Source organism: Falco biarmicus, chromosome 9, assembly GCF_023638135.1.
Source record: "Falco biarmicus isolate bFalBia1 chromosome 9, bFalBia1.pri, whole genome shotgun sequence".
Lineage (NCBI taxonomy): Eukaryota > Metazoa > Chordata > Aves > Falconiformes > Falconidae > Falco > Falco biarmicus.
The window spans coordinates 17,596,973-17,610,277 of NC_079296.1; the positions used below are offsets into that span (position 1 = coordinate 17,596,973).

Below are 13,305 nucleotides of genomic sequence, written 5' to 3' on the forward strand. Positions count from 1 at the left end.
GAATGTGCTGCAGAAATACCTTCTTCATAGGAACTGCCCTGCGGATGCTAGGCAGCACACTCCGAGGAGGATTTGCTCACCGTTCTCTCAGGGAGCAGTAGCACTGGCAGAGCTCAAACAGTGCTGCCAAAAGGGAAAGCATTCGTGGTACCGGCATTTGTATCTCCCCTGCGGTGTTAGAATCGGGGAGTTAGAAACTGCTGAGTATTTTCATTTCTGGTAAGATCATCCTCTACAATTTAGAAAGACACAAGCTGGCTGACAGCCACCCTCACTAAATTCTCTCTCTTCCACCCTTCTCATTCATACCCCAAAATGAAATGGCTGTCCTGCCTTTTCACTTAGCCTGCTCTCAGACTTGCCAGCAACAACTGCTTGCTACTTACGCCCTCGTAGAGATTACCAGCAAAAGAGGCAAAACCTCATCTACTTAATCTTCTTTCTTTATACCTAAAGACGACCAGGAAGGATCTTAAAAGCCCGATCCTTGTGCATTAGAAACGGCTTGTCTGTGTTGGCCAGTTCCACGGAGGTTTTGGTAAATTCCGAGGATTTTGATCTTGAAAGAGACTGAATGTGGAATAATTGAGAAAAGAAGGGATTCTGAGATTTTGTTTCATTAATTATGTGCAGCTAGTATGTGATAAACTTTACAAGGGAGAAACATTTTCCTTATGCAACTTCCAACTGTTTCACTCCAATTGAGGACTGCAAGCTCCTGCTGCAGCCTTTCAGCAGAAAGAGAAACTCCATCTTTAAAGTGAAAGCAAGCACAATTCCTTTTTTTCCGTGTTAGAAGAAGAAAGCTATTCAGCTCTCCTTTAAGCGTCACAAATAAAAATATTTCTCCTCTCAGGAATTCTATCATGGGCACGCATTTGAACAAATTATATTCAGCATTTCTTTTAATCGCCACTTGGTCTGGGCAGCTCTCTGAACATGGACCTGCATATGACAAACAGGCTCACTGGGACAGCAGAGTCAATTTTACACCCTCAGACAACATCCAATCTTCAAACCGCTACCCTGACCACTGTAATCTAAGCTTTAAGATAAGGAGCTGTGTGTTGAGATAACAGCCCTGAAACAGAGCTTTCATATAAAAGGCCACAGAAAATGCCAGCTGTTCTGTCACTATTATATCCCCTTCTCTCCCCATGGCGAGAGGCTATCAACAAATCCATGTAGTTATTTCTCGCTTTTAAAAAATAAAAATTCATTAACCTCTTGTGGCTCTGCAATCAGAGAGCTTCTTTTAAATGGATAAATCTGGGTTTTATCTGCTTTGCCCGAATTCTCTGCTTACTGATCACAGATTATTCCTCCATTTCAACCTGTTAAAACCCAAACAAAGCATCTTTTGGAATTATCTTGTCTGGGTTTGTTTTTAATATCACTAGAGCAGCCTTTGTTTCCAGGAGCTTTGGCCACCTATCTCCTGTTTTCTCCCACGGGTATGTAACCTGTCCAAACACTACGGAGGTGAGAATCCCTGCCAGTTTGGACTAGAAGGTGCAGGGCCTGCTTAGGACCAAGATAGGATTGTGATCCTCCAAAAACAAACAGACAACAAAAAAACCAAAAACCAACCCCAAACCAACTTTCAGAGTATTTCAGCATCTCAAAACACAAGGACACTGCAGTGAAATGAAGACAATTTTAGCATTTTCTTTTAAGTATTACATACAGCTGTTCCATCTTTCTATACCTGTCTGCTTGGAAACACTTCTATACCTGTTTGCTTAGAGACTTATGGTCAAAGGTGGCTCTGAAGAATTACCAAGGAATGAAGCAAGTAAAATAAAAAACGGCATGCAGTTAGAGCTGCTTCAGGCACACAGCTTCAAATGAATTGAAAAGATAAGCTAGCTCCAAACAGAATGCAAGGGTTTCTTTCCCCCCAAGCTAAACTTGGAATCAGAAGCAGAATTTAGAATCTCAGAGACCTGAAAAACAAAGATGAACTAAGATATGCCTTGCATGGATGCATAAAACACACAGAAAAGGTGGTAAGTCTCCTAGTGAGGTGGAAGAGTGCTCTTGGGAACATGTATGGGGTGAGGTGTGGGTCAGGCAAGGGAACATTTGTGTATTTTGTTCTCTACCTGTGCCTCAAATGCTCTGTGCCCTTAGACGAAAGGTTAAAGCCTGCTTTGCTTGAGGTTGTCTGGGAAACATGCTAAGGCGGCTGCTGTTGCAGGCTTACCGTCACTGGGGCTGGTGCCCAGGGGACTCCATCCAGGAGCTCCTCCATCCATCTTAGGGCAAGTGCTAAACGGGAATCCCAGGTGAAAGGCCTGGGGTCTTACGGCTCTGGGAACAGCCTCAGCATGCCTGAAGAAACAGGCAATGCACCTGCCCCAAAAGCTACAGACCAGAACTGATGGGGCAGATACGCAGGCAAGTCCTTGGCTCCACAAGGCAGCATATGCACACATATCACTGACTGAGGAGAATGCTTTATCACGTGCTTTCAAGAACACAGAGAATCAGAAGGGGCACTTAGTTTCTAACCTTCTTCCTACTTGTTTTCTCCTTTGCCTGTCTCTCTTCCCTCTTCCCCCCAGAATCTCTCTCTGTGCCCTTCCCATATCCTTTCCTACTAGGTCACGGCATTACTCAAGGAACTGCCAAGGAAAGCAAACCACTAAGATAGCATCTCTCTTTCCCAGTTGTGAGGCCACAGAGCCAGTTCTCATGAAGGCTTGGTCTGAGCGCTTTGCCCTGTGGTAAATGTTTGGATGTTCTCTGCCCAGGGATGGCGGTTGCTGGTGGAGGATATGAGAGGGGTGTAACGAGGGGTGTTTCTTTTCCCCATTTGTTTATGTCCTGAAAAGCTAGACGGCTAAAACGCAGACTAGTTGTTTACACTGCATGGACTGGCCTACAGTTTGGCAATATAATATATACAGTTTTAAAAAAATAAATAATAATATAATAAATACAGCTTTTCTATTCTATCCTAACACAACTTGCCTTTTCCTTTTGAGAGGCAGAGTTTACAGCTACAGATAGCTGGACAGAAGAAAACTGCATATGCCTGTTCCCTGTGTTAAGGAGGAGATGGGATAGACCACCACAGGCATCCTCCTCTTAAACTCAGAGAGGACACCTCCAGGTCCCAGAATGAAAAATGCTCCATCGAAAACTGGAAAACTGTTGAGAGCATCACATATGGTGTCTCAACAGCTTTGCACGCTACTTCTGTTTCAGATAGGAACAACTGCAGCAATCAACTTCCTCTCCAATTAAACACAACCTTGACTTTCCTGGCATACCACACACCCTAGAAATCTGTCTGGAGCCTGCAGTTATTCTCGGGATTTTACCTCTACATCAGACACCTTCATGCGAGTCCCCTCTTTTCCCACAAATATATCATCAATGTCGACGAGGATATAGCGATCAAGTGTGAGACAGAGGCGCTTGCCAGTCAAGTAGGCAATGGCATCCACAAAAATGAGTTTGTGCAGCCAAAAATTGAGGTTATTGCCGAAGAGAACCCGCTGGATCCCGTCATGCAGACCCAGGTCCTGCACCACCGTGGCATGCAACGCTTTGTGGGTGGCCAGGTGAGGAATGGACTCCGAGGACTTCGTGCTGGCCAACAGCACCGGCTCGTAGGTGCTGTGGTTTGACTGGAACACAGTCCAGTCATCACCCGGCAGGGGACCCTGCTCCACCTCATTCGCCCGGGTGACGTAGAGCAGGGGAGCACTAGGGTTGATGTGATAGTCCCGCAGCCCCAAGTTGGAATGTAGGAAAAGGGGAAAACCCTTGAGCTGTGCACTGAGCAGGCTGTTCTCGTTGGCTTTAAAAAAGCCTATAATCCCCACCCCATACTCTACACAGTATTTGTCCAGCAGTTCTCGGTTCCAAGCATCAAGGTTCACATATTTAAGGATGTTCTCGTAGATAATAAGAGCGTAGCGTCCTCTATCTTTGTCTGTCAGAGTGGGCATATCCCCTTTGCCAGGGGCGATCTCTGTCCTGTATTTAAATCGGCTAGATTCCAGGATGGCCACGATTTCCTGCCCCAGCTGGGAGTAAATGCTCTCCACAAAGACTAGCACCACAGGGTCTGTGCGCGAGGTGTCCACAGATTTCGTGAGCCTCCAGCTGGCTTGCGGTGGGATCAAGACGCGGTGCTGGTTGCTGCAGTCACTGAAGGGCAGGGGTGGCGGTTCCTTGATTTTGGGACTGTTAGTGACGTAGTACGCCAGGATGCACATGGAGATCAGGCTGAAGGCAATGAGCAGCAGGATCAATCTGTGGAGCTCCAGCTGTCGCACGTGCCGCACTACTTTCCACAGCTGAATCATGGTGAGGCGGGCTGCCCACCCCCTCCTCACACTCTGCACCCACCTCGCTCTTGAGATCTCCAGTGCCGCTGTGGCAGTACCCAGCGGCAGCTCGCAAAGAAGAAAGAGCAGCTGCGGAGAGAGACAAAGCGAAAGCAAACAGCTACCAGGCTAGACTCCCAGGGATCTGCCATTTATCTCAAGTAACCATGGCCCTCAATTCCCATCACTCCTTTGTGTGCTTCCTCCTGTTCCCCTCCTCTCACTCAGGAATGTCTTTTGGAGGAGCGAGGTTCCCTGAATCTTGTCTCCAACAGCCAATCAGTCTGTCATCCTGCACGCCAGCAGCTTCAGCGCAGCCTTCCCAGGTGTTCTGCTTCTCATTTAGCTGTTTTGCATTCACATGATGGCACCTTCTCTTTGCATCCTGCAATTTAAAAAGAAAAAGTCAATTCTCAGTATGGATTCACGGTATTTAATGGGTTTGAGATGAAGTGGCAGGATCAGCAGGTGCGAGGTGGGCAGCATCACTCGCCTGACAGGAGACAGACCTGTTCCCTGGGACGTGACGCACGCCGTTCATGCAGGAGCTTGGCAAAACCATCGTAAGGGCTTTTGGAAGAAAGGTCCAGACAGCACACAGGGACTCAGCACTTGCCTTGGGTGAGAGTCTTACATGCTAGAGCCAACAGAGCCGGGGCACCCGGCCTCCCTCCACTCCTCTTCATGCCACCCAACAGAAAACATGAACCCCTTTTATTCTAGCCTGCATTTCAAAATTAACAAGAAGAGGAGAGAGCCCTCACATCCTCTGTCTTGCCCTGTTCTCACACTGATGATGTGCCCAAGTCCTTGCCAGCGACTTCCTAGGCTCTTGGGATATGGCTGTCCCAAACCCAGCACGATGCCTCAACCTCCCACCAGCTCCCTTGCCCCACAGCTCCCAACTTCCATGGTTCCCACGCGACTTGTCCCGGCAACTTGTGTTCTTCCAGGGCTCTCAAAACACGGCTCTGGAGAGGCATGGTCCCCTCAGGCATCATGGAGCTGGCGGGGCACGGGCTGCCCATACCCTGCACACCTAACTCCTATCGACTGATTCAGTGGCAGGTGGAGAGGAAACATCTCCTGAAACTTTCCTCACCCTCCCTCATATGTCACCAAAGAGCAAGAAGCCAGTTTTAAATCACCAACAGCATGATGGAAATTTGGGTTGGTCTCAAAGACGTGAAAACTTCTTGTTACAAAGCTCTCTCACCTCCCGCTTTGTGTTTATGACAGCAGGCTATTTCACCATATGTTGTTATTTTTTCCAGATAAAATGCTCAACAAAGCCAACAAACACCAAGGCATCTAAATAAAACATAAACACCAGGGAAAGCAACTAAATTGCTCCTTGGTTTAAAAATAAAAATCACTGTGTAGTTTCCCTTACCAGAAGCGTGGTGCACCTACAGCAACACCACTCAGGTGTTGGGGTACAGGCACATTTTTGGGGAGCGCCTGCTGCTGCTCCCAGTACAGCGCAAGGACACCCAGAATGCCAGATGTTGCTCACCAAGTCAGTCATGCCCAAAAAGAGCTCTCTGTAAAAGTTAAAAAATCCTTTTTTCTCTCCAAGCCTTTTCTACTCACGCACCCGCACTCCTGCGGACACGTGCTCCACCACGTACAGTCCCTCCAACCACCTGCTCGGCTGGCACAGCTTACAGCACCAGGAGGCACAAGAGCAACAATAACAAAGTACTACCAAAACAGTTCCTCATCCTTTCTCCCTTCCTCCTGTTTTTGAGCCTTTCTGTTACTGCCACTTTGATAAAACAGAGTCTTAGAAGACTACTTTGTCCACGAGTTTCAGACAGACATACGGTTTTATATAGCAAAGTCAGGGTTTTAACAACTCGCTCCACCAGAAAAGAAACTACTTGCGAGACAGATGCTTATTTTGTCATGTGCATTACTAAACAGAAAAAAATCCTTCTGAGCAAGGGAAAATACCAGTTTACAGATGAGGCCAAAAGCCCCACTCCAAAGACTCCCACCAGGCTGTTTTCCAAACTGCTGGTGCAGCTTGAAGCAAAAACAAACACACAAACAAACCAACCAACCAACCAACCACAAAAAACCCAAGCAGATTTTATATGTAGAGATATAATATTGGTAGCTTTGTGATGGCAGATGGAAAAGAGTCAAGAGTGCTCTTTACACGAGCCTTACAATGGTCCTTAAATACTACCTCAAATAACTTCTATGCTATAAGCTCAGCAGAGCAGGGACCGGCTTGCCTGGCACACAATGACACCCTAGCCCCGATGAGGTCTTCAGGATAGCTCTAGCCTGTACATGTGAAGTATATTACAGAAATAATTTTCCACTGGAGAAACTGAGACACAGCCAATCTTATTGAAGGTCACACTGCCAGGCAGCAGATGAATCAAGATTGGGGGAGGAATTATCTCTGTTCCCCAGACTCCAAATGGATCAAGTCACCATTCCCAAACGGCCCTCTGTAATGACAGAGCTGGCTTTGGAAATCCAGCTCAGTGACAATAAGCTGTGTTTTCTTCTACAAAGACAACCCGTCATCTTTTAGTTTTGTCTCTACATGCTGTTAACTTTTTATTGGAAAGCATACAAAAGAGAGAAGGGGAGAATTTATTATGGGAAGATGTAAAAAACAGAATTCAGATAGTCCTTTTTTGTTTGTTTGTTTTGTTACTTAAGTCACAACTGATTTTGAACGCATGACTCTCTGGACTGAGTGCAGGATATGGTTTGTAATTCCAGTTCAAGCCAAGTTTAGTCCCTGTGATACACTAGGACTGCCAGCATATCAACACAGTACCCCAAAGCACGTGCCACCTTGCAAAAGCAACCAGGAAAATAACTTTTACACCTCTGCAATGAGCTCTTCCCATCCCATTGGCCCTGCAAGGAATACCCCGATGTTACCACCTTCAGAGCTCCAATGTCGCATTGATCTGCAGAGAGGCAGGAGCCTGCGGAGGCAGAACGCAGCAGAGCACAGAGAGGTTAGATAGAAACACATAATGCATGCTCTATCTTTTTAACAAGGTGAATTCCCTCTAAGACAATACATACACAGCTCCACTGCACATCGCCTGCTATGAGAACTGGTCTTCATTCTACTCCTGTGCAACAAATTTACATAAAACATTCCACTCAGCTTCCTACATACTCTATTTTGACTGAAAAGACTGAGAATTGCAAGTTGGTGTCTTCCCAAATAGCTCACATCCTTTTGCTTTTTAATTCCATTGAATAAAACAGAACAATTATAGACTATTTTGGATTCAAAGGTTCACTGTCTTAACATGTAGTAGACAAGAAGTTGTTTTTGCAGGAGAAAATAATATAAAGAGAGACTTCAAAGCTCCGGAGCCCATGCGCTGCCTGCAGAAATTTCCAAGCAAGTGTTTCTGGGGTCAAATTTGTAATCCAAACACCACAGTAACAGTAAGAAATCCAAGAGTAGGCTGATCTATGCAAAAGCCTGGCTAAATACTGTCCTACTTTTACAACTCTTTACCCCCAAGACACCCACCTTGAAAACACTTCTCTTCCCTGGTTACACTCACTCACCTCTCCAACTTCATTTTTAGCGTGGAACTGAGTCTTTATTTTGCAAAGAGCTGTAGCTTCAGTTTCCTGGTTATCAGTTTAAAGATGAAAATCACAAGACAACTGGATTATTCTCTAGAATAAGGATGAAACCAGAGTTTAAGCTGGGCTGCCACACCTGCAGCGCCCAGCTGAGGGGCAAGAGGGAGAGGAACCCCCTTTGCTGGGCACTTCTGAATCGCAGCAGTGTTTTGATAACAATGACTCCATTCAATCCTCTAGCGAAGCTCCCAAACAAGCCCCCATTTGTTACATGGGTGAGCTCAAAAAAACAAATTAAAAAAAAAAAAAGGCCTGTATCAGATTGCTGCTCAAGAATCTGTCAGCTCCGATCTCTTTAACAAGGCTTCACAGCCAGAGGGCATGCCAGCTGGCACTGTATGCATTTAGCTCTTTGGGGACCACATCAGCTGGTTCAGGTTCAAATGAAATGGAAAAAACCCCAAAACCAACAAAACAAGTATACCAACTAAAATTTATATTAAAAGGTGAGAGAGCTGTCAGAAACCACCCATATCCAAAACACAAAGCCCAGAAAGATCTGTACTGGAGGAAAAAAAACCAGAAGGGGAGGGGGGCGGAAATCACACTGAAAATGGCTCCCTCTTCAAGGAAAATACCTGTGTCCTCCTTTGAGGTCAAACTCCTTGGAATCTAACACCACAAACCCCCAAACCCCCAAGCTTATAGACAAATTAAGGTCCAATCTGAACTCCTGCCAGGACCGCCCGAGTGCAAATTGCAGGAGGCAGCAGCACAAGCAGGCAGCAAGGATGGAGCGTTTCACCGGTGCAAGGGCGCAGGCTCAGCAGGCTCCCGTCCTGCCAGGAAAGCCTTGCGAGATCACAGAGCATCAGCTGTAAAGGCAGCTATCTCACAGATCACCAGCATTAAGACAAAGGCTTTATAAAACTTAAGATGTTCTGTTTCCTAGTGATATACAGCGTTAATGTGAAACATAAACCATTTCGTGAATTATCAGCTGCTAAGCCACACAGCAACTGATGCGATACGAAAGGAAGATAACTACCAGAATTGTGTGGCTTTAATGTCTGATCTCCAGATATTTCCAGTGCTTGGAAATTATTGTGGGGGATCAGAACAAATGCTGAAGACCAGCACTTATCCAAATCAGTGACCAGAATACATATATTTGGGGCTGCTGGTACAGTCACGCCAAGGCACATGGAAGATAACGGGGGTCATCTGACACCTTTATCAACAACTTCTGCCACACAAGCTCCTTCCCAGCTGAGCTACTGAAGGTCCTACCCCCCTAAAAAAAGTGTCATGAGTGCATTTCCCCAGCCCTCTTTATTATTCATAATATAACCCCTCTCTCTGGAACGTACAGCAGCAGGATCTTGCTTTTGCCCACAACAGCTCTGATTCAGAGGTTTTTCTCTCGTGCTTCCTGCAAGAGGGTTGTTGCCTTGGCCCCCAGGGGTCTGCAGTAATTGAGTTACACAGTCATCAGAGAAGGAATCCAATTGATTTTCCAACCCACTCCACTTTAACGGTGTCATCATGACACAAAATTCCTCGTTAGGCTGCTTGATTGCAGAGACACCGCAGTCCCTCCCTTGCCCATGGCAGTCTCTGTATGCCAGGCCCGCAGGTGCAGCCCCCACCCCCCCCCCCCCCCACCCCCCCCAAGGCGGGGAACCTGGCAAGTCACATCACCAGAGCACCGCAAGGCATGCAGCAAGCGGATCAGCGGAACCTCAGGAGAATGAATGCTGGTTGTATTCCACACACTGGATTAAAAAAATACTGTGGAAATGACAGCCACGTTGTAACGCCACTGCCAACCCAGCTAATTTTTGGGCTCCGGGCGTGTGTTTCAGCTAGCACCCACTGCCAGTCCAACCCTGCGGTGAGAGCTGCCCAAGGAATACAGAACTCGTATCCAAGAGGCAAGAAACACAAATGGTGCCCACGCGGCTCCAACAGACAGGCTTCCAGCCTGCGGCCGGCGCTGTGCCTGCTTCGGTATGTCCCTGCGCTGGGGCAGGGCTCTTTCCAGACAGACCTGTGGGAAGCTGGAAAGCTGCCAGCCGGCCAAGCAGGCTTGAAATGTCCTGGTCTGATACAAGAGAAAAGAAAACCTGTGCAATGAAGTATTAATTATTTTTTTTTCTTTTATTCTCATCCCTAGGCAGGTATGTAACTTCACACCTTCTGCAACAGCAACAAACTGTAGTCCCTGCTAAACAGATCTGCACGGAGCACCTCTGCCCAGCCTGGGGGAAACCCAGCCGCAGGCTTGAATTTACCCTTGCAGCGGTGCAGCGATGTCTGAAGACACCGTGGAGGCACAGACCTTGCAGAGGCTGGCTCCCAATGCCAGGCCAGCTCCATGGGGGGCTGCACAGGGATCCCGGGACTCCTGCAAGGTTCTTGCTGTCGGGACACATGATACATCCCTTCCACTGACAGCCTGGTTTGCAGCAGAATTTTGTATTCTTACTCCTTTACAGTACAAAGAACCAGAAACAACGGATTTAGTCCTTCCTGTGTCTGTGACAGAAGTGTGGCCCAGCACTCCCTGCTAGAAACGTAAACCAATCTTTTCCTTTGAAAATGACAAGTTCCTCCTTACAAAAGCTTTCAGGAATTTCAGCACCCTGCCTTCTGCCCATCAATCTACAGTCAATACAACTGACCTGACTCATTTTCAAAAGCAAGGGAATGTCAAACTTTTACACAGATGTATTCCCACAAGCTGAATAGCAGCACCACAAGCCCCTACATGTTTCACTGTCTCAGCACAGGACAAATTTGGGAAGGGAAAACAGTTGTCTTGTTTTCCTGCCTAAAGATCACATGTACAAATCAGGAACCTGAAGAATTGTTTAAAAAACAAACAGAAGAACAAAATTTCAGCCTCCAACAGTTGCTGACGTTACCTACTTGATAATAATAATATGTAGCTTGGCAGCTGCGCACCTTTGCTGGAATGAAAAGGAAAGGCTGCAAGTATCATGGCAGTGGAAACGCTCACATGGGCCAGAGCTTCCCACCAGCTGAGGGGATGAAGCTGACCTGAGGGTGCACAGGTCTCTGCGAGGCAACAGCTCACAGGAGAGAAAAGAGGCACCTTCCTCAGAGACAACCAAAGGGGCATGCCCACTCCTCCATTTCACGTGCTATGGAACCTCCAACACCCAGGTATTGGGGCCCCCCAGAACTGCACAGATTCATTCTGGCCTCACCCTTCCTTCTGGCCTGTGCCCTCCCTGACACACGGCTCTACGCACACTGTGACCCAAGCCCTTCTCCCAAAGCAGGTGATAACGTGGGACACCCACTCCTTTCTGCAGCCAACTACTCAGAGCTGCAGGACGAGAACCAGCACAGGTTAGAGCTTGCCACACAAGGCACTTCAAGTTGCTCCCCAGTCCCACACATGTGGGATGGGAGTAAGTATCTGTTACCCCAGACGGTGGGAACACACCATCTGCAGCCCCCTTACACCAGTAATCGGCACATACACTCTATCGTGGCAGAACATCTTCCGCTCCACTGTGCGAACAGGAAATAAATGCAGTTCCTTCCGCATTAGATATGGACAAGGATCTCATTTCCATTCCCTCACACGCCCTCCTTATCACAATTCAAGATGAATGATCCTGCTGCAGAAAGAAAAACATCTTCTCTGCTGTCTTCTGCTAAGTGACTTAACCAAAGGGGGAAACACAGTCAAACTGTGGCAAAAACAAGACAACTCGGTGTCAGTCAGAGTTGAAGTGTCTTAATATAGAAATGTACAGTACGGAAGTTTATCTGTAATTGCTATGAAAGCAGCCTAACCGTTCTTCCTTTGAGCTGCACTTTAAAAATTTCGCCTCAGTTAGCAAGGGGCTGATCTTCTACATTCAACTGCTTCCTCCTGTCAGGTAATGCATCTGAGCTAATCTTCTTCTCCCATCTACTTCATCTAGGAACATATGACAGTAGGGAGCAGATTTAATACTGTTACGCTGAAAGTTTGTCCAAACTGACACCAGAAGAAAGCTGTAAGTACGCTCAACCAAAGCATAACATCTGAGGAAAGCTCTTGTGCTTACCTGTTCTGTATTTGCACCAGGGCCCGTATAGTCAGGATGTGTTGGCCTTGCAAAAGCACGTGTTCCCTGGCTGCGTACAGTGGCTGCCTCCTGCCTGCCTTCAGCTGAGGTCTCCTGTGCACCAGACCTCCGCCCGGTGCAAAGCCATCAGCGATTCTCCCAGCCTTTGTAGCTTCTAGTATCCGGCTCTATGACCTTGCCGTGATTGAAATCAACAAGCCTCCCGCGCTCAGAAAACAAAACAGTCACATTTTGGCTGGCTGGGCTACTGCAAGACAGCTTTTAACACAGTGCAGACTCACTTCAGAAAAAGGGGGTACAAGTGACATAAGCATGCTATAAATCTGGCCTAGCAAAGGCAACATGAGTGAAAACAAGCAACAAGAAGAGCAGAGTAGGTGGAAAAGGCATGGCTTGAGGTCTGTGGAGATCACGCAGGCTGGCTGAGACGGTGGTTGGGAGGCCTGGGTTTTGCAAGACAGGAACAAATGCAAAGAGCCCTACTGCCATCAACCAGCCTTCGTGGCCACCTGTGCAATGAAAACCATCATCTGTTTTTTCACAAGCATTATGGCAGGAATAGAGCTCAAGGGGGGATTCTGCAAAGATGACTGTCAGGGCCCCGCATACACCATCAGCCCCCAAACATCCTGACCTGGGAACTCACCCGAGCTCAGGCATGACCTGAGGTACGTCAGAAGAACGCTCTACCTTCCTGACCTGCCCTGGGGCCTGCCCGATGACTCCGGTCTCATCCCTGGCCTCTCAGGTTGAACCTGGTGGCTGTGACTGACCGCCTCTAGCTGTCCTGTCTGCGTATTGCTGCTGAGGATGCTGCCTGTGCCAGAGGGGGAGGGTGGATGGAGACCCCACACATGGTGGGTGAGGGCAGCCCAGCCCACCGGCATCCCTACGGCCGTGACGGACTTGGCAGCAGCTTCACACACTCGTTAGTTTTCAAGGCATGAAGGCTGCGTAAGTGACAGCAGGACGGAGTCTGCTAGAGAAACAGGGTGATAAAAAGAGTTGTAGCTATTGTTAGACTTCCCTGTCTTAATGTGGGTGGAATTATTTAATTTTCTCTCAAACCATCTGTGTTTGTAATTGTTAGAAAATCAAAGCAACACAGGCAATGCACACTTATTTCCACACTGCGGTTTACACGATGCCATGCTCACCACCATTTTTAAACAAGAATTTCAACACTGTACCTTCTGTTCCCCCTCACAGAAACCTTGTTTTCAGACAATCAACACAGAGAAAACTTACTATTTCAAGACATACATCTGAAA

At 47.3% G+C, this 13,305-nt stretch overlaps 1 protein-coding gene across 5 annotated transcripts in view; it reads right to left on the reverse strand.

The window, feature by feature from the left end:
- Positions 1 to 13,305, reverse strand: part of NDST2 (N-deacetylase and N-sulfotransferase 2) — a 136,919-nt gene that overhangs the window by 21,394 nt on the left and 102,220 nt on the right. For all 5 annotated transcript variants that reach the window (XM_056352933.1, XM_056352928.1, XM_056352929.1 and 2 more), the window contains one exon: positions 3,330 to 4,728. In XM_056352933.1, the coding sequence (XP_056208908.1) occupies positions 3,330 to 4,322 (993 nt within the window). In that variant the 5' untranslated portion in view covers positions 4,323 to 4,728. The remainder of the gene's footprint in view (positions 1 to 3,329; positions 4,729 to 13,305) is intronic.